Source organism: Oncorhynchus mykiss, chromosome 10 (genome assembly GCF_057628025.1).
Source record: "Oncorhynchus mykiss isolate SJ-2025 chromosome 10, ASM5762802v1, whole genome shotgun sequence".
Classification (NCBI taxonomy): domain Eukaryota; kingdom Metazoa; phylum Chordata; class Actinopteri; order Salmoniformes; family Salmonidae; genus Oncorhynchus; species Oncorhynchus mykiss.
Genome location: NC_143031.1, coordinates 19,836,217 through 19,858,487, shown reverse-complemented (window position 1 = coordinate 19,858,487; position 22,271 = coordinate 19,836,217). Strand labels below are relative to the sequence as shown.

Sequence of the window (22,271 nt, the reverse complement as noted above, 5' to 3'; positions counted from 1 at the left end):
TTATTAAACTCACCTTCTGCACCTGCTTCCTGACTCCCGGTGTATTTCGTTACAGAGGCTAGTTGGACAAAACAAAAGTGTGGATTGTAAGTCCCTCCTTATCCATAAACTGCTTTCAAGATAAAGAAACATGTAATTTTTCCGAACAGTCCCATTAAGAGTGCATAGTTGGCACAGGTGAAGAAGACTGCTCTTTTAATCAAAGCCATTTACTGTAGATACTGTACAGGTGTTAGTGATGGAGGAAAAAATCGATACAGTGACATATTGGAATATTATTTTTGATCATATTGAGTATTATGTTTGCGCTAGTTGGCTGTACCTGCGCCAAAACTGAAAGAATGACGCTGGAGTGTATGGCTGCCGTTTTACGTGCTCTTAACCAACTGTGCTATTTTGTTATTTTTTTTGTGTTGTTTGAAACTTATTTTTTGACTTATTTTATTACATAATGTTGCTGCTACCATCTCTTATGACTGAAAATAACTTCTGGACATCAGAACAGCGATTACTCACCTCGACCTGGAGTCTGACGCTAAGGATACTGTTTTCTCGGGAACGGGCCCAAATACTAGTCATTTGCGTGAAGAAAAGACAGAGAAAAAGGGTGCAAAGGACAGACTGCCCTCTGAGAATTTTGTAGGTGAGTGAGTAAACCCCCACTGCCATTCGTTCTATTCACCAATGTGCAATCATTGGAAAATAAAATGTATGATCTACGATCAAGATTATCCTACCATTAAAAACTGTAAAATCTTATGTTTCACGAGTCGTGGCTGAACGACGACACGGATAATGTAGAGCTGGAGGGATTTTTGATGCATCGACAGGACAGAGAAGCTACGTCTCTTAAGATGAGTGGCGGGGATGTGTGTCTATTTGTCAATAACTGCTGGTGTGCAATGTCTAATATTAAATATGTCTCGAGGTATTGCTTGCCTGAGGTACTACCTTATGATAAGATATAGACCACACTATCTACCAAAAGAGCTCTCATCTATATTATTCGTAGTCGTCTATTTACCACCTCAAATGAATGCTGACACTAAAACCGCACTCAACCAGTTGTATAATGCCATAAGCAAACAAGAAAATGCTCATCCAGAAGCGGCGCTCCTAGTGGCCGGGGACTTTAACGCAGGCAAACTTAATCCGTTTCACCTAATTTCAACCAGAAGGAAAAATACTCTAGACCACCTTTACTCCACACACAGAGATGCATACAAAGCTCTCCCCCATCCTCCATTTGGCAAATCTGACCATAATTCTATCCTCCTGATTCCTGCTTACAAGCAAAAACTAAAGCAGGAAGTACCAGTGACTAGCTCAATACGGAAGTGGTCAGATAACGCGAATGCTACTCTACAGGACTGTTTTGCTAGCACAGACTGGATTATGTTCCGGGATTCATCCAATGGCATCGAGAAGTATACCACCTCAGTCACCGGCTTCATCAATAAGTGCATCGACGAAATTGTCCCCACAGTGACTGTACGTACAGTGCCTTGCGAAAGTATTCGGCCCCCTTGAACTTTGCGACCTTTTGCCACATTTCAGGCTTCAAACATAAATATATAAAACTGTATTTTTTTGTGAAGAATCAACAACAAGTGGGACACAATCATGAAGTGGAACGACATTTATTGGATATTTCAAACTTTTTTAACAAATCAAAAACTGAAAAATTGGGCGTGCAAAATTATTCAGCCCCCTTAAATTAATACTTTGTAGCGCCACCTTTTGCTGCGATTACAGCTGTAAGTCGCTTGGGGTATGTCTCTATCAGTTTTGCACATCGAGAGACTGACATTTTTTCACATTCCTCCTTGCAAAACAGCTCGAGCTCAGTGAGGTTGGATGGAGAGCATTTGTGAACAGCAGTTTTCAGTTCTTTCCACAGATTCTCGATTGGATTCAGGTCTGGACTTTGACTTGGCCATTCTAACACCTGGATATGTTTATTTTTGAACCATTCCATTGTAGATTTTGCTTTATGTTTTGGATCATTGTCTTATTGGAAGACAAATCTCCGTCCCAGTCTCAGGTCTTTTGCAGACTCCATCAGGTTTTCTTCCAGAATGGTCCTGTATTTGGCTCCATCCATCTTCCCATCAATTTTAACCATCTTCCCTGTCCCTGCTGAAGAAAAGCAGGCCCAAACCATGATGCTGCCACCACCATGTTTGACAGTGGGGATGGTGTGTTCAGATGTGTTGCTTTTACGCCAAACACAACGTTTTGCATTGTTGCCAAAATGTTCAATTTTGGTTTCATCTGACCAGAGCACCTTCTTCCACATGTTTGGTGTGTCTCCCAGGTGGCTTGTGGCAAACTTTAAACGACACTTTTTATGGATATCTTTAAGAAATGGCTTTCTTCTTGCCACTCTTCCATAAAGGCCAGATTTGTGCAATATACGACTGATTGTTGTCCTATGGACAGAGTCTCCCACCTCAGCTGTAGATCTCTGCAGTTCATCCAGAGTGATCATGGGCCTCTTGGCTGCATCTCTGATCAGTCTTCTCCTTGTATGAGCTGAAAGTTTAGAGGGACGGCCAGGTCTTGGTAGATTTGCAGTGGTCTGATACTCCTTCCATTTCAATATTATCGCTTGCACAGTGCTCCTTGGGATGTTTAAAGCTTGGGAAATCTTTTTGTATCCAAATCCGGCTTTAAACTTCTTCACAACAGTATCTTGGCCCTGCCTGGTGTGTTCCTTGTTCTTCATGATGCTCTCTGCGCTTTTAACGGACCTCTGAGACTATCACAGTGCAGGTGCATTTATACGGAGACTTGATTACACACAGGTGGATTGTATTTATCATCATTAGTCATTTAGGTCAACATTGGATCATTCAGAGATCCTCACTGAACTTCTGGAGAGAGTTTGCTGCACTGAAAGTAAAGGGGCTGAATAATTTTGCACGCCCAATTTTTCAGTTTTTGATTTGTTAAAAAAGTTTGAAATATCCAATAAATGTCGTTCCACTTCATGATTGTGTCCCACTTGTTGTTGATTCTTCACAAAAAAATACAGTTTTATATCTTTATCTTTGAAGCCTGAAATGTGGCAAAAGGTCGCAAAGTTCAAGGGGGCCGAATACTTTCGCAAGGCACTGTACATACCCGAACCAGAAGCCATGGATTACAGGCAACATCTGCATTGAGCTAACCGCCAGAGCTGCTGCTTTCAAGGAGGCAACCCATCAAACAGACAAAGCATCAATACAGGATTAAGCTAGAATCCTACAACACCGGCTATGACTCTCGTCAGATGTGGCAGGGCTTGAGAACTTTTACAGACTACAAAGGGAAACCTAGCCGTGAGCTGCCCAGTGACGCGAGCCTACCAGACTAGCTAAATGCCTTTTATGCTCGTTTGGAGGCAAGCAACACTAAGGCATGCATGAGAGCATCAGCTGTTCCAGACGATTGTGTGATAATGCTCTTGGTAGCAGATGTGAGCAAGACCTTTAAACAGGTCAACATTCACAAAGCCGCAGGGCCAGATGGATTACCAGGACGTGTACTGTGTGGACCAACTGGCAAGTGTTTTGACTGACATGTTCAACCTCTCCCTGACCGAGTCTGTAATACCTACATGTTTCAAACAGACCACTATAGTCCCTATGCCCAAGGAAGCGAAGGTAACCTGCCTAAATGATTACCGCCTCATAGCACTCACGTCAGGAGCCATGAAGTGCTTTGAAAGGCTGGTCATGGCTCACATCAACAGCATCATCCCACTCCAATTTGCATACCACCCCAACAGATCCACAGATGACGGAATCTCAATCACACTTCACACTGCCCTTTCACACCTGGACAAAAGGAACACCTATGTGAGAATGCTGTTAATTGACTACAGCTCAGTGTTCAACACCATGGTGCCCATAAAGCTCATCACTAAGCTAAGGACCCTGGGACTAAACACCTCCCTCTGCAACTGGGTAGGCAAGGGTAGGGTAAGGGTAGGCAACAACATGTCTGCCACGCTTATCCTCAACACTGAGGCCCCTCAGTTTGCTGACGACGCAACAGTGGTAGGCCTAATCACCGACAACGATGAGACTATAGGGAGGAGGTCAAAAGTTCTACAGCTGCGCCAATGAGAGCATCCTTACAGGTTGCATCACCGCCTGGTATGGCAACTGTTCAGCATCTGACAATAATGCGCTACAGACTGGGCCAAGTTTCCTGCCATCTAGGACCTACAGTTGAAGTTTACATACACTTAGGTTGGAGTTTTTCAACCACTCAACAAATTTCTTGTTAACAAACTATAGTTTTGGCAAGTCCGTTAGGACATCTACGTTCTGCATGACACAAGTAATTTTTCCAACAATTGTTTACAGATTATTTCACTTATAATTCACTGTATCACAATTCCAGTGGGTCAGAAGTTGACTAACACTAAGTTGACTGTGTCTTTAAACAGCTTGGCAAATTCCAGAAAATTAGGTCATGGCTTTAGAAGCTTCTTATAGGCTAATTTATATCATTTGAGTCAATTGGATGTGTACCTGTGGATGTATTTCAAGGCCTACCTTCAAACTCAGTGCCTCTTTGCTTGACATCATGGGAAAATCAAAAGAAATCAGCCAAGACCTCAGAAAAAACATTGTAGTCCTCAAGTCTGGTTCATCCTTGGTAGCAATTTCCAAATGCCTGAATGCACCACATTCATCTGTACAAACAATAATACGCAAGTATAAACACCATGGGACCCCGCAGCCGTCACACCGCTCAGGAAGGAGACGCATTCTGTCTCCTAGAGATGAACGTACTTCGGTGCGAAAAGTGCAAATCAATCCCAGAACAACAGCAAAGGACCTTGTGAAGATGCTGGAGGAAACAGGTTCAAAAAACAAGTCCTTTATCTACATAACCTGAAAGGCCGCTCAGCAAGAAAGAAGCCACTGCTCCAAAACTGCCATAAAAATGCCAGACTACGGTTTGCAACTGCACATGGGGACAAAGATCATACTTTTTGGAGAGATGTCCTCTGGTCTGATGAAACAAAAATAAAACTGTTTGGCCATAATGACCATTGTTATGTTTGCAAGAAAAAGGGGGAGGCTTGCAAGCCGAAGAACTTCATCCCAACAGTGATGCACAGGGGTGGCAGCATCATGTTGTGGGGGTGCTTTGCTGCAGGAGGGACTGGTACACTTCACATAATAGATGGCATCATGAGCGTGGAAAATTGTGGATATATTGACGCAACATCTCAAGACATCAGTCAGGAAGTTAAAGCTTGGTCGCAAATGGATCTTCCAAATGGACAATGACCCCAAGCATACTTCCAAAGTTGTGGCAAAATGGCTTAAGGACAACAAAGACAAGGTATTGGAGTGGCCATAACAAAAGCGTGCGCGAGCAAGGAGGCCTGCAAACCGGACTCAGTTACACCAGATCTGTCAGGAAGAATGGGTCAAAATTCACCCAATTTATTGTGGGAAGCTTGTGGAAGGCTACCCAAAACGTTTGACCGAAGTTAAACAATCTAAAGGCAATGCTACCAAATACTTATTGAGTGTACGTAAACTTCTGACCCACTGGGAATGTGATGAAAGAAATAAAAGCTGAAATAATTCTCTCTACTATTATTCTGACATTTCACATTCTTAAAATAAAGTGGTGATCCTAACTGACCTAAGACAGGTAATTTTTACTAGGATTAAATGTGAGGAATTGTGAAAAACTGAGTTTAAATGTATTTGGCTAAAGTGTATGTGAACTTCCGACTTCAACTGTAAATTCTAGGCGGTGTCAGAGGAAAGCCCCAAAAATTGTCAAAAGACTCCAATCACCACGTCATAGACGGTTTTCTCTGCTACCTCACCGTAAGCGGTACCAGAGCGCCATGTCTAGGACCCAAAGGCTCTTTAACAGCTTCTACCCCCAAGCCATAAAACTGCTGAACAATTTTTCAAACGCAAACCGGACTGTTGACATTGACGCCCCCCCCCCCCCATTTGTTTTTTTACGCTGCTGCTACTCGCTGTTTATTGTCTATGCAGTCACTTCACCACTACCTACATGTAGAAATTATCTCGACTAACCTGTACTTCCACACATTGACTGGGTACCGGTGTTGTGCCGAAAATATCCCCCATGACAGAATTCTCCCCCCCCCTTTCGCGTTCTTCATTTCTGCAACTTGCTTGCTAGTTGAAATTTCTGCTCTGCACTCCGTTGTCAGTTTAGCCTACATTTCACTGATCTTGGTAGCAGCATAAAGTATTTGTGTCTGCAGTTTTCGGTTAAGTGTTCAAGCTATTTGTTTTAACCGACATCTTCAGCACCGGCAAGGTGCCGCAAAGGGCGGCTGCCCATGTCGCTCGTACCCAAATCCGCTGATTTGTATTAATCTATAAATAAATCTCTTTGCCAAAATTCGTCATCTCCCCCATGTTTTATTCAACTAGTATTTTTGAAAGTGTAAGGATAATAATTCAGCCATAGTTGTTCTGAAATGTTTATTGCTTGCCAACATTGTATTCCCTCCTTTATGTTTAATATAACACACACGTTCATTATTCATTTTGGTTCCTCCTCTATGTTTAATATAACACACCTACATTCATTATTCATTTCGGTTGAAGTTTGTTCTATAGAAAGTATTTGACTTTCGCCACAAAATTAAGGAAATTAGAAGGGGTGGGGAGAATTCTGGCACAACACCGGTACCCCCTGTATATAGCCTCGTTATGTTATTTTGTGTTACTTTTTATTATTTTGTACTTTCGTTTATTTGGTAAATATTTTCTTAACTCTTTCTTCAACTGCACTGTTGGTTAATTAAGGGCTTGTAAGTAAGCATTTCACAGAAAGGTCTGACAAATACAGTTTGGTTTGATTTGAACTCTGGTATCTTTTTAAATGATGAGCCAACAGCTTTCTTGTACTTTTATTCCCATGACTCCCTTTCTCATGGCTCTCTCGTCTCCCTCTGCAGCAGACAGACAATATATTTGGAACATTGAATCGCAATAAAATCGCAGTATCCAATCACAATGCATTTAGATCATTGAGAATAACAATAAATATCCGTCGACACCTAAGTATCATGATAATATCATATTGTGAGGTCCCTGGCAATTCCCAGTCCTAACGGGTGTGTTTGCATATTAGATAGACAATGGCACAATTGTGAGCCCTAGTTTTGAACAGACCACGATCGTATTCACTAGACACCAAACGGACGAATACGCACCAAAACAATTTAGGGACTAACTGAACATGTCCAATAACAAACTCTAGTTTTCGTTGCAAAACGTCTTCATTGTAAACATGTTTCCAGTTTACTACGGTTAACACTAAATAAGACCCTGTGTTCAAAAACTACACTGCTCAAAAAAATAAAGGGAACACTAAAATAACACATCCTAGATCTGAATGAATTAAATATTTGTATTAAATACTTTTTTCTTTACATAGTTGAATGTGCTGACAACAAAATCACACACAAATTATCAATGGAGATCAAATTTATCAACCCATGGTCTGGATTTGGAGTCACACTCAAAATTAAAGTGGAAAACCACACTACAGGCTGATCCAACTTTGATGTAATGTCCTTAAAACAAGTCAAAATGAGGCTCAGTAGTGTGTGTGGCCTCCACGTGCCTGTATGACCTCCCTACAACGCCTGGGCATGCTCCTGATGAGGTGGCGGATGGTCTCCTGAGGGATCTCCTCCCAGACCTGGACTAAAGCACAGTCTGTGGTGCAACGTGGCATTGGTGGATGGAGCGAGACATGATGTCCCAGATGTGTTCAATTGGATTCAGGTCTGGGGAACGGACGGGCCAGTCCATAGCATCAATGCCTTCCTCTTGCAGGAACTGCTGACACACTCCAGCCACATGAGGTCTAGCATTGTCTTGCATTAGGAGGAACCCAGGGCCAACCGCACCAGCATATGGTCTCACAAGGGGTCTGAGGATCTCATCTCGGTACCTAATGGCAGTCAGGCTACCTCTGGCGAGCACATGGAGGGCTGTGCGGCCCACCAAAGAAATGCCACCCCACACCATGACTGACCCATCGTCAAACCGGTCATGCTGGAGGATGTTGCAGGCAGCAGAACGTTCTCCACGTCTGTCACATGTGCTCAGTGTGAACCTGCTTTCATCTGTGAAGAGCACAGGGCGCCAGTGGCGAATTTGCCAATCTTGGTGTTCTCTGGCAAATGCCAAACGTCCTGCACGGTGTTGGGCTGTAAGCACAACCCCCACCTGTGGACGTCGGGCCCTCATAACACCCTCATGGAGTCTGTTTCTGACCGTTTGAGCAGACACATGCACATTTGTGGCCTGCTGGAGGTCATTTTGCAGGGCTCTGGCAGTGCTCCTCCTGCTCCTCCTTGCACAAAGGCTGAGGTAGCAGTCCTGCTGCTGGGTTGTTGCCCTCCTACGGCTTCCTCCACGTCTCCTGATGTACTGGCCTATCTCCTGGTAGCGCCTCCATGCTCTGGACACTACGCTGACAGACACAGCAAACCTTCTTGCCACAGCTCGCATTGATGTGCCATCCTGGATGAGCTGCACTACCTGAGCCAATTGTGTGGGTTGTAGACTCCGTCTCATGCTACCACTAGAGTGAAAGCACCGCCAGCATTCAAAAGTGACCAAAACATCAGCCAGGAAGCATAGGAACTGAGAAGTGGTCTGTAGTCACCACCTGCAGAACCACTCCTTTATTGGGGTGTCTTGCCTAGACTTTCCACCTGTTGTCTATTCCATTTCCACAACAGCATGTGAAATTTATTGTCAATCAGTCTTGCTTCCTAAGTGGACAGTTTGATTTCACAGAAGTGTGATTGACTTGGAGTTACATTGTGTTGTTTAAGTGTTCCCTTTATTTTTTTTGAGCAGTGTATTTTAAATCATTACAAATACTTCAGCTGTGCTTGATTGATTGAGCTTGCCCCAAACGTGCACTGCACACCCTGCCAACACCTGACACAGGCTTAAAGGTTAAGGTCAGGTTAAAGACTATTTGAATGAATTATTCTTGTCGTTTTTAAGCCTTTTACAAACAAATATTGAAAAACACTGAGCACTTTTTGTTTTAATATTTAATAATTTACAGACATTTAATACACTTTAACAAAAATCTATGTGATTCAATCTGCATTTTGTTACTTTAAAAAGTAATTATGTTTCAAATTAGTGAATGTGTTGAAATACAATTTTGGATATACACCGAGTGCACTAAACATTAAGAACTCCTGATCCTACCATGGCAGACTGACCAGGTGAAAGCCATGATCCCTTATTGATGTCACTTGTTAAATCCACTTCAATCAGTGTAGATGAAGGGGAGGAGACAGGTTAAATTATTTTTAAGCCTTGAGAAAATGACATGGATTGTGTATGTGTGCCATTCAGCATGAATGAGCAAGACAATACATTTAAGTGCCTTTGAACAGGGTATGGTAGTAAGTGCAACACTGCTGGGTTTATCATTGTCAACATTTTCCTGTGTGTATTAAGAATGGTCAACCACCCAAAGGACATCCAGCCAACTTGACACAACTGTTGAGTCAACATGGGCCAGAATCCCTGTGGAACGCTTTCGACACCTTGAAGAGTCCATGCCCTGATGAATTGAGGCTGTTCTGAATGCAAATATAATATTAGGAAGGTGTTCTTAATTTTTTGTACACTCAGTGTTTACCAAAATACCACACAGACTATGCATTGACCCTTTTATTTTTTCACTGACTCAATGCACACTCACAGGATTACACACACACACACACACACACACACACACACACACACACACACACACACACACACACACACACACACACACACACACACACACACACACACACACACACACACACACACACACACACACACACTCACGAACACACACACACACACATGCACATGCAATCATCATTTACACTGCTGCCACTGTTCATCATATATCCTGATTCCTAGTTACCTTACTCTTATGCATGTCTACCCCTATTAGTCCATTATCCCTGCACATTGTAAAAATGTCACTGACCTGAGAACTGACCCTGTATGCAACTTACTTATTTTCTGGTGTTCATCTTGTTTCTATTTCTCATGTCTTTTTGTTCTACTTTATTTTATAATACTATTGTGGGGAAAGAGCTTACAAGAATGGCATTTCACAATACTTGTGCACATGACAATAATACTTGAAACTTGAAAAATAGTGATATTTTAATGATTAGAACAACAGTACAGTTACATTCACCATGCTGTTTTATAAATACAAAAATACGCGTTTAGTCATACAAAACATAGCTAGAGATGTAGTTTCTCTCAATCTCGTTTTGCAATGGCATGATATCTCCACGACTAGTTTGAAGTTGGAGAGGGACCGCTCTCTCTGTCTCTCTCTTTCACACATGCACACAGCAGTCACACACACACAGTCCTATTGAAACGGGAGGAAGATGAGGTTGTGCAAAACCTACAACCACAGCACACCAACAGATGGTGCTAGAGAGTCATCCCATCTCCAAAGTCACAGATATGATGACGTCTAATTTAAATAGAATCATTTACAGAACGGAAGGTCGGAGTGATAAAGTCTTTCATGTCTCAGTGGTGACCTTGAAACGAATGACAACTCCGGCGTGGGGTCATACAGTCCTCGTTGTAGTGCATAGAGAGGCATCTTCACCGTCTGCATGGTGACCACACACACACACACACACACACACACACACACACACACACACACACACACACACACACACACACACACACACACACACACACACACACACACACACACACACACACACACACACACACACACACACACACACACACACACACACACACACACGTCACCGGGACTTTCAATGATATTCAAAGGACATGTTTTTAGCTGGAAAGGGCCTTCCCATTGTCCCAATGCTCTTCCCAATGTCCCCGGAAGATGGTTGAACCACAACTCAATCTCTGTATCCTGGCAGTACAGTGCAGCCTATGTGCTGAAGCTAAATCCATAGTGCCAAGGGCTCCTGTATAAAGATATAGCATACTGTATACAGTCCACAGAGCAAGGCTCAAACATCAACCATCAGACCCAGACACAGGCCTAATAGGCTCATTGCATATGTCATCCATATGACCAGACTGCCAGGCTTTATGTAGCCCATATGTCCATGACATGTAGCTTCAGAGGCGTGAATGAGAGGAGGCCAGCTCATAGAAGAGCACGTAGGCATCACTGCTGCGGACCTGGCTGGATGACATGGAGCTCACCCTGTAAGGACACAGAGAACAGGTGTGTGTTAATCAGAGCATTGTTATAGAAATACAGACAAACCCACATATATAGAAATAATCACTGAGTGTACAAAACATTAGGAACACCTGCTCTTTCCATGACATAGACTGACCAGGTGAATCCAGGTGAAAGCTATGATCCCTTATTGAATACACCTGTTAAATCCACTTAAAATCAGCATAGATAAAGGGGAGGAGACAAGTTAAACAAGGATTGTTAAGCCTGGAGACAATTGAGACATGGATTGTGTATTTGTGCTATTCAGAGGGGGAATGGGCAAGACAAAAATATTTAAGTGCCTTTGAACAGGGTATGGTAGTAGGTGCCAGGCACACTGGTTTGTGTGTCAAGAACTGCAATGCTGCTGGGTATTTCATGCTCAACAGTTTCCCCTTGTGTTTCAAGATTGGTCCATCACCCAAAGGACACCCAGCCAACTTGACACAACTGTGGGAAGCAGTGGAGTCAACATGGGCCAGCATCCCTGTGGAACGCTTTTGACACCTTGCGTATAGAGGCTGTTCTGAGGGCAAAAGGGGGTCCAACTCAATATCAGGAAAGTGTTTGTAATGTTTTGTATACTCAGCTTAGTGATATACACACATAGAGACAAGCAAACAGATAACAAACAAACAGAAAACAGAGCCATTAACTCTGATATAGTAGCAAACTACTCCTAGTGGTATTATGAGGATGTATATTACATCATGGTATCATTACATACCTAGAGTCATTGTAGCTGTACCACTCTCCAAGGGCTGGGTTCCTGCAGTAGGCTGTGTAGTGGCCACCCAGCGTATTCCCAGAGTGGTTGGACACGGCATAGAGATTATACACTGTATTCACTACACAGAGAGAGAAAGAGAGAGAGAGATAGAGAGACAAAGATGAGTGTTATGTCATTGCATCACAATGCACAATGCATCACCAATGCATTCAGTTTCAACAGTCCCCTAACATCATTGAAAAACAATGTATGTTTTAAGCCTCATTTATAAAGAGTTATCTAGACTGTACACAAAGCAAGGCTGGGCTCCTGTATAAAGATATAGTATACTGTATGCAGTCCACAGAGCAAGGCTCAAACATCAACCATCAGACCCAGACACAGGCCTAATAGGCTCATTGCATATGTCATCCATATGACCAGACTGCCAGGCTTTATGTAGCCCATATGTCCATGACATGTAGCAGGAGCCCACAAAGCAAGTCAGTTCAACTGGGCGGTAGTGTGTGTGTGCGTCCTGAGTTCAATGAAGCCAGATGATCCAGTCAGTACTTATATCAGGCCAGTCAATAAACGTCATATCTGTACAAGACTCTTCAGAAATGGCCCTGAAAGCACTTCTAAAAAGAAAACCAATACAATATCAAAGTAGCAGGAGACAGAGTGCGTGTTTGTTGAGTGTGTGTGTACTACTTACTGCTGTTCTCAGAGCAAAATTCTCTCATGTCCAGCTCTTTGAGGGGGAAGTTGACGTAGGTGGAGAGCTTACTAGTTCGAACACGGTTCTCTGAGAAGCGCTTGAGGTCTGGGACAGGGGCTCGGTCAAGGACAAGCACATGGACAGCTGAAGCATAGAGCTATTGAATGCATAGTGGCATAAATGGCTATTGATAGAATAATAGTATAGCTATTGATAGCATTGATATTGGTAGCATAGTAGCATAGCTATTGATAGCATAGTACCATATCTAGATATTGATATATATTGATAGCGTTGTAGCATTGCTATAATGCAATTCTCTACCTGGCTTTCATAGGGCAGCGGACTACATAGGTTAACCCCAGAAGCCAGAACCATAAACTTTTAATACACTTTTTGAAATATATAACATTTCAACGACTTTGGCTCCAAAGTTCCTTGAAAATGACAGTTCATTCTAGCTATGTATCTGGTTATAGTGTTATTGCTACTCTTCTACTACTATAAGGTTATACAACATCAACTATTACTAAAACTATTACCACAACAACTATTACTATTAGTAAAACTATTACTACTACACTTATTACTACTAGATTGGAAGTAACTTAATTGTTGGGAGAACCAATGATGGGGACACTAATATGAAGTAATGGAAAGGATACGAAGCACAAGGATTTGAGGGAACTTCTGGATGGTGAACTTCTTAGTGCATTTCCGCCTGGTTTTACACCTGTAGCATGTCTGGAGGAGGATGTATTTGGAAATTAACTTGGAAAGAATTTGAAACATTAAAATACACTGACTCAAATACACACCCATGAGTTTAAACCAGTTATTTGAAAATAGTATTTGAAAAGTCTCTTAAATACAATTTGGTCGACTATTTGGTTTTTAAAAATAAGCATTCAAATACTCAAATAAAATGACTTGTTGGGCTGTGCATTTGAAAATACTCAAATACACAGGAAAATTATTTTTAATACCAAAAACTCAAATAACAGACAGACACAGACACACACCAATAGCACCTTACCGGTTTCTCATCTCCATCCAGTACGTCTTCTTTAGTGAAGAGTCGCATGCAGTCTGTCAGACTCACCTCCCCTGAACCTTTCTGTGGACGCAAACACCCTCAGTTAGGCACAGCTTTTTCACTGTGTGTGTGTGCCTGCATGTGAGTGTGCATGTGAGTGTGTACACTGACCTTAGCGATGGGTAGTGACAAGTCCCAGAATGGATCGAACACAGTGGAGCAGTAACCACACTCACTGCAGGTCAGAGAGCTCTTCAGCTGGCCCACAAACAGATCTATACAGAGAAACAGATACACTATTACACACAATGAAAATCACACTTGTAATATACACACTTGTTCTCAGTCACTCAGACACTTACCAACCACTTTGCTGTCCTCTCTCTCTAGATATTTGTTCCACATTCTCTTCCCTTTCTCATTGTCACTGTGGAGGAGACAAACACAGATCCCACATATGTTTACATTCAAACAAGCTCCTCTAGAACAGACACACTCCTCTCCAATACAGATCCCAGGGGACTTTAATCTGAGGTACCAAGGTCTTGTTAAAAAAACAACAACTATAAAACATGACTCATTACAAAGGCAGTTAACAGCCTGAATATCATGAGGCATGTCTAGGCATGTCTAATCCTAGGAGAACATGTCAAGGTCGTGTTCATGAGGCACCAAGCAGAAGAAAACAGACTAAGAAATGCTAATTGTCGTTTTCTGTTTCAAAACGATTCAAACTAATTAACATGCTCCTGGGTTGGTGCTACGGGAGGTGAGACTTACGGCAAGTGGTCAATGTCCTCGGACGGGAGCCTGGGCCGCACTGTGACCCTGTTGACCTCGTTGTGGAGGCCGTCCAATAGGAAATGCAAGAACTCCTGAGCATCCTGCTGACTGGAGTAGAGAGAGAGAGAGAGAGAGATGGGGGAGAGAGAGAGAAAGAGAGATGTTTACTTTCAAAAGCTTATTATTTCAACCACAGCCACAAAATGAGAAATGAGTATAAAAGATGTGTCTACATTAATGCCTTATGGAGAGAGAGAGAGCTAGAGAGAGGGGTGAGAAAGTACGATGACATTTTTAATAGTTTTAATGCCTTATGGAGAGAGAGCTAGAGAGAGGGGTGAGAAAGTACGATGACATTTTTAATAGTTTTAATGCCTTATGGAGAGAGAGAGCTAGAGAGAGGGGTGAGAAAGTACGATGACATTTTTAATAGTTTTAATGCCTTATGGAGAGAGAGAGAGCTAGAGAGAGGGGTGAGAAAGTACGATGACATTTTTAATAGTTTTAATGCCTTATGGAGAGAGAGAGAGCTAGAGAGAGGGGTGAGAAAGTACGATGACATTTTTAATAGTTTTAATGCCTTATGGAGAGAGAGAGCTAGAGAGAGGGGTGAGAAAGTACGATGACATTTTTAATAGTTTTAATGCCTTATGGAGAGAGAGAGAGCTAGAGAGAGGGGTGAGAAAGTACGATGACATTTTTAATAGTTTTAATGCCTTATGGAGAGAGAGAGCTAGAGAGAGGGGTGAGAAAGTACGATGACATTTTTAATAGTTTTAATGCCTTATGGAGAGAGAGAGAGCTAGAGAGAGGGGTGAGAAAGTACGATGACATTTTTAATAGTTAAGAAAGTTCACATTAAATGAACTCGCTTTCTCCCAGCACATTTATGGCCATAGAAATAGAATTACTAGATCAGACCACAGCCCTTTTCTGAATAGACGTACTTGTATCCCACAAATTTGGGCGCATATCTCTGGATCTGGGTCTTGAAGTCTGAGGGACTGATTGCCTCGCTGCTGACTGACGTCCATAGGGTCTGAGTGAGTTTGGCAAACTCTGTTAGAGAAAGACAGAGGGATAGAGAGGGAGAGAGAGAGAGAGAGAGAGAGAGAGAGAGAGAGAGAGAGAGACAGAGAGAGAGACAGAGAGAGAGAGAGACAGAGCGTGGCAGAGACAGACAGAGAGAGGAAAGAAAATGAGACCACTTTTAGTCATTGTACTGTTAAGCAGAGGTCACATTGCAGGGGAGAGGAGCCATGTGAAGAATATCAATCAGGTAGTAGACAGAACTACTGTTACTGTTCACCATCTCCAAACCCTGTCTGGGGATCAGTGCGTATGTGTTTGTGTGTGTACATGCACAGAATAGCTCCTATATGTTTCAAATCAACTTAAGACACAATTTGTGTACGTTTTAAGCATACAGGTTGTTACGAATTAGAGGTCAGTATTATAGTGACCCTTAGGTGGTTCTGTAAATATTCTTAGGATGATTATTATGTTGCATAAACATGATTAGTGCTTTTTTTTACACCATTTTGTCCTTTTCTTTTTTTCAGCACTGGTCCACTGTCAAATTTTCCAGAATTGGTCAGCTGGTAACATCCTTCTAATGTCATTCTAATAATGCATTATACCTGCAGGCTTAAGTAAAGTGCAACCAGTTGGAGCAGTAGTGTCTTACCCTCCATGAGAGCAGCCTTGGCTCTGCAGTTGTTGTTGAGTTCGGTGCGGTGTGTGTTCCTCAGACAGTAGTCCCTCAGGTCAGGAGTGTTGCTCAGACACTGCAGGATCGAGTTCATGAAACACTACACCAGAAAATAGTAGGTGAGAGAAGGGGGAGACAGAGAGAGAGAAAAAGGAGAGAATATTTATTAAGACTAGAAGTGCACACTTTTCAGTGACAGGGATAGATATTCCAAAGAGTGGACATCAGATCTGCTACAAACCAGACATAAGCACAGTGTAAAAACAGACTTGTGTTAGTGGCGGATGTAATGGTTTACTCACTGTGTTGCCGAGGTTTCTCAGTCCCACTAGGCCTTGAGGACTCTTGGAGTTCTGTTGAGACAAAGACAGGGAGACACAGGTTAGAGCAAGGCAGAAATCCCTCTTCACTCAGTCCCTGATACATGTCAACTTAAAGGGACACAGGACCAAACACATACCATTGTATTGCCTGCGCTACAGATGGCTATTTCGGTCCACTAATACAGGACTGGTAAAGGACCAGTGCACTACTTTAGTGAAAAATAAAATGTTCAACAACAAACCAAAAAATTGCCATGCTACAGACTGCAATTTTTTAATTTTTTTTTAAATAAATGTTTTTATTAATATATATATTTTTTTATTCCCCCTTTTTCAGGGGGTGCTGCAGCACCCTCAGCACCCCTACTTCCCGTGGCTCTGGTTGGATGTTCACTGGAGTGGTGTGACCTTGTCTGAAAGGTTTTTGATGGTCAGAGTGTATCGTTGCCTTAAGGTCAGAGTACACACGTGGTAGCTACGTCATGAGTGGTGTGCTTTGTGTCGTTGCAAGACGTTGGGTGAGGGACACTGCTTTCCATGACCAAAACACAAATAACCACCATCTGTGGCTCAACAACTGAAAGAACAAAACCTGACCTATCAGGCCTGCATTAGAACCAGGGCAAAGATCAATTATATCCTGATCTCTTCCATATTGCTATTGTTGTTCAGGACAGATACTAATAGCAATACTATGGTAATACTATGGTATTGTTTGTCATATTTTATCATCTCAACCAATGCCATTTAGTAAAATCATGTGGTTTTCATTATCGGACTCCCATATTTTTTCCAACACACATTCAAGGAAGGGAATGTGAGCAAAACCGAACCTCATTTACCACCATTTGTTGGTGACCTCTAAAACATAATTTTGACACACAAATGTATCATATTTTCTTAATATTTTATATCAGTCCTTATATAACTAAGCCTATCTTCCATTATAAGTAAATTAAGCAATCATGACATAAATTAATGTATCATTTTTTTTTTTATTATTTAAAAAGTCTATGCAAATTCCAATACAAAATTTGTTTACTCTAATTAGGCAACTCAACAGGCTGGTTAAGATATTTCCGATGCATTATATATCAAAGTTTAAGTCACGCGAACATAAATTATTCATTTATGGCCTACACTGAGGACAAATACATATATTCTGCAACAAAAAATTCAGCTATTTTTTTCTTGGTGTTAAAGGGATAATGTGTTCATTTAGTATTGAATACTGGTTTAAACCAGTGCAGGGTTAAGCAGGTTTAATGGATAATACTGCTTTTCCAAGCTTACTGCTACATGTAACCTACTCTATACAGTGTCCCTGTAATACACGTTGCTGTACAGGGACATTTCTGGGGAACGGAAAGTCTTGGAAGTTACATATTAATATTACACATGCATCTAGTGTTCTATGTAGGCTAGTCCAGATTAGGGTGGGGGGGTTGGTGACAGTGTAACATGTGGGGAGGGAAGCCACGCATCATCAGTACTGTACATCTGCTGACGAATGAAACACCTAAACTGGTAGCACCTATCTGACGCCACACACACACAGAGAGATAGTCAAGCAAGCACAAACAGTCAGGCACATACAGGCCTAAAAGCAGGTACACACACACACACACACACACACACACACACACACACACACACACACACACACACACACACACACACACACACACACACACACACACACACACACAGGAGAGATAGTCAAGCAAGCACAAACAGTCAGGCACATACAGGCCTAAAACAAACGTCCACACATGCCATAGACATGCACACTGTGAATTAAGTCTGAAACATGAGTCAGTGACTATTCCGTCCCAGACCAAACCCCTCCACATACTGTACAGTACATAGCACCACAATGCCACTTCTCACAACCAGACAGGTACCAAATGCCTCATACTTCTCATAGTTCACTTTCCATTGTCAGTGCAGTATAGGCCTTGTCTCTAGAGGTCAAACTCTCATTGAGCGGTAGTGTGAGTACTGAGTAGAGACTGCGCCGCTGCACATGGCCAATCAGAGGGTGTGTCTGGGTCCACACTGCATTGTTAGCTCTGAAACAGAGCATATGGCTTGAGCAGCATGCACAGGCCAGTTCCTCACAACCTGGGTACAAATAGCACCGGAGCCAGGACACTGGGACACTAGTACAGTGATTACTAAGGAGAGGCCTGTGGAGAATGGGCTCTGTCGGCATGTGGCTCACTCGGGACATGGAGGTAGGTCCAACAATAAGGGCCCTGATTGGCTGACGGCCAATGGAGGAAGTAATTCCATTGGGGAGGAAGTCATTCCATTGGTTGGCACAGATTGAAAGTATGAGAGTGGGGAGAACATTGTGTTCCAGCCTTACTGTGCAGGACTGGTCACAGGCAAACAACTTGTGACTGGGACACACATGCACACATACAAACACACCTCGCTTTATACCGTAGCACCACCCAGCAGACACACTGTAGGCTGACTGTACAGCTCATACCAGTGAGACCAAAACTGTGGTGGATAAAGCAGTGATAATGTATTACAACCATTGATGTTGTTGAAGCGGTGATAATGTTGTGTTACCGTTATTCAATGGTTATCGGTGACAGTCCTGACTGAGGAACATTCTGCTCTCCCCGTAAAGGACATCCATATATTTAGGCCCTCGGCCCATTCTGAGAATCCATGTGCCCTATCACCCACAGCGTACTGTACATCAGATATGGTGAGACTTTCCTGCCGATAAAAGCTGATATTCCTTATCTTGGTGTTCGCTCAAACCTCATTACACAATGTCACGCCCTAATTGTTAGTGTGACACAGGGCAAATAGTGCTAACAGTGTTCTTAATGTGTGTTGTGGTTATGCAACCATCGACAAATCAGGCTATCTTCGCCCACAAGTGCTGACAGGGCTTTCCTCTATCAACCAGGGAACATTGTGATGTAAAACACTGCTCTTTATCAAGTGTATACTTTCAAGGACAAGCCGTCACCGAGGGCAATAATTATGAATGGTGTTTCATTGTGAGGTTTTGTGTTGAGAACTTGCCTGATAGAAGGAATGCTAAACAAGCACTGTGAGCCTTTGGCTTGTCCACTAGGGGCCATCCTGTCATTTACTCAGGGTTCATGTAAGGATTCCTGGGCCCATATTCTCAAAACGTCTCACAGTTGATCCAGGATCAGGTTCATGTAATCTAATTCATTATGATCTTAAAGTCTAAACTGATCCTAAATCAGCAATTACACTCTCAGACACTTGATAAATACAATCGCTGATGTTGATCTCCTGCCTGCTTATGTCATGGCATATTATACAGGCCTTACATTTTATAATACATTTACATTTAGGCCTAGATATATTTAAACATATATATTTTTCAAGAACGATTTCAGTGTTGTTTAAATAGGCAGTGCTACATCAGATGATGTTTTTTCTTTAGGCCTAATTATTCTCTCTACAATAGACTATAGTCTGAATGTCACATTGGAGGTAAAGGCACATATGAATCAGTATCCTCACAAATTTCCTGTACTGTAAAGCGTAGCCTACATTCAGGGCCAGAAAAGAACAGCTGGAGGTACGCCTAAATTATATACATTATGGCCAGCAGTGCACACACTCCTCCGGGTAGAGAAAGCTCATAGCAAAACTGCTGAAAGCCGGATTACGTAACCAAATCAACTGTGCGAGGTTACAGTACGAGTAACGTGACAAGCAGGCAGCTGGCTTGAGCGCTGCGCGGTTTTCAAATGCCGGATTCCTTGAACACAATGTGAAAACTTTTCCTATTGGATTGAAACGATTCCTATACCGTCATACCCTATTTAGATCCACCTTAGTACACAAAGCAACAACATAAATTACCTGAGCCTAAATTGGCCTGAGTATGGTGACATCATTCCACCACACATATTGTAATTATATTATATTATCAAAAATCATGTCGAAATCATTTGTAGGCCTGCCTATTCAACCTACAGGTGCATCACTTAAAATTACTTGACTTTAGCTTTGGAAAATCAATAACTATTAACGCCACGGAATCGACAAGATTCCAAGTTCCAACATGGAAGGAACAGTTTAAAAATCCTCAATCTCTAAAAGCAATTTCATAACACATTTAATCTGTTGCTCACAGATTATAAATGGTATTATTATGTAAGTGCGTTTAGCTGCCAACATTATCCTTTACTGGGTTTATTTTTGGGTGGGAATGTCTCCTGTAACTAAAACAAATCTATCCAAGTTTTTGTCAATATCAAATCGGCCCATAATTGGCTAAATCGACTGACAGTGTGGTCGATTTGGCGTGCCCATACAATTTACGGCATGGGCACTCCACATCTGTAGTGCATGGACTACCTGAATATCCCTTTGCTTGCAGACCGAATAGGCGCACTCACCTTGGCTTGATTGATAAGCAGACCCACAAATGTGGACATCAATAATGACCGCGACATTGGTGGACTCTTCCTGCGCAGGTCCGTCTTTAGGAAGGGGAAAGCGGATGCCGGTGACTCCTCTGGCACCGTCACGGTGTAAGACTGTCGCAGACTAGGCATGATGGCGGTGTAGCGGCGGTGTAATAGCAGACTACAGACCTACAATCAATTTGCGGTGGCGATGGTTAAAAGTTGTTTACTGTGACTGAAACAGTAGTCCTGCGTAACGTTGTTGATCTCCCCCCTATTTTTTTATATATTTTTTCTGATTGAGATGACACGGTTTTCAATTCGAATCCCTTGAAACACATAATTAGACATAAAACAGGCTCTGGTGATAAATAGTTGCGATGTGCAGTAAAAACAACAACAATATAGCAGACACCTTGTTCACTAGAATAACAGACCCGCAACTCAATCTGGAATATCACTCACTGCCTGCTGACTGAGACCGATTCGGTTTTATGTGATTCCACCTCTCCAAGTGTGGGTTGAAGAATAATCGAGTCGGTGTGCACTTTCGTTTTACTACAATGTGCACACGCCCCCTCAGACTCTCTAGACGTCACGAAGTGTCTCATGCTTGTTGAGAGCAGTGGTTGAGAGAGACGTCAAACTGCAGAGGACAAGACCTTCTCAACATTCACAGAGGACGATGATGAAATGGGAGAGGGGGTGGGGGGAAGAAGGAGGAGGCCCGAGAGGAGGGTAGGGGACAGGGTGGTGGAAAATAAGGTCCATATATGGAAAAGCACGATCTGTCTGTGTCTGTCTGTTTCTGTAGGCTATAGAACAATCTACCCATCCATCCATTTTAATACTTTGCCATACAGCGTTGGTTTCTTCCATCTTGACAGGTGAATTTAGCTTTACCACATAATGCCTAATAACAGTGTAATGACCGAATAAGTAAAACCGATATTACATAGTATGACAACATTATGTCATGCTTATGGCATTAAGTAAATCAAAAGTCAATAACATCCGACATGTTGTTGCTTGCAAATTTAGCAAGCTAAAGCAACAATTGGTCTAGCCTCAAGCATTGCCATGTGATTCTCTAGAATATTGTGAATGAATGACAAAACTGTGTCACATCCAATAGGAAGCAAATAGCCCGAAACAGACTTACCTAAATCAGACCAATAAGAAAGCTTGTTTTCATTTTTCGTTGCCAAATGTTTTGGTATGGTGAGGCACTATTAAACACTATCCTGGCATATAGTAAGAGCAATGCAACACATTACC

At 42.3% G+C, this 22,271-nt stretch overlaps 1 protein-coding gene across 1 annotated transcript; it reads right to left on the bottom strand.

The window, feature by feature from the left end:
* Positions 1–10,196: 10,196 nt before the first annotated feature.
* LOC110534861 (ubiquitin carboxyl-terminal hydrolase 2) lies at positions 10,197–21,532 on the bottom strand. Its single transcript, XM_036989857.2, has 13 exons — positions 21,459–21,532; positions 20,985–21,182; positions 16,555–16,605; positions 16,229–16,352; positions 15,489–15,600; positions 14,539–14,649; positions 14,121–14,185; positions 13,930–14,033; positions 13,759–13,839; positions 13,388–13,466; positions 12,720–12,827; positions 12,020–12,140; positions 10,197–11,271 (listed from the first exon to the last, which is right to left on the bottom strand). Exons 2-13 carry the CDS (start codon positions 21,141–21,143, stop codon positions 11,184–11,186), a joined length of 1,203 nt encoding a protein of 400 aa, XP_036845752.1. The 5' UTR covers positions 21,144–21,182; positions 21,459–21,532; the 3' UTR covers positions 10,197–11,183.
* Between the last annotated feature and the right edge of the window lie 739 nt (positions 21,533–22,271).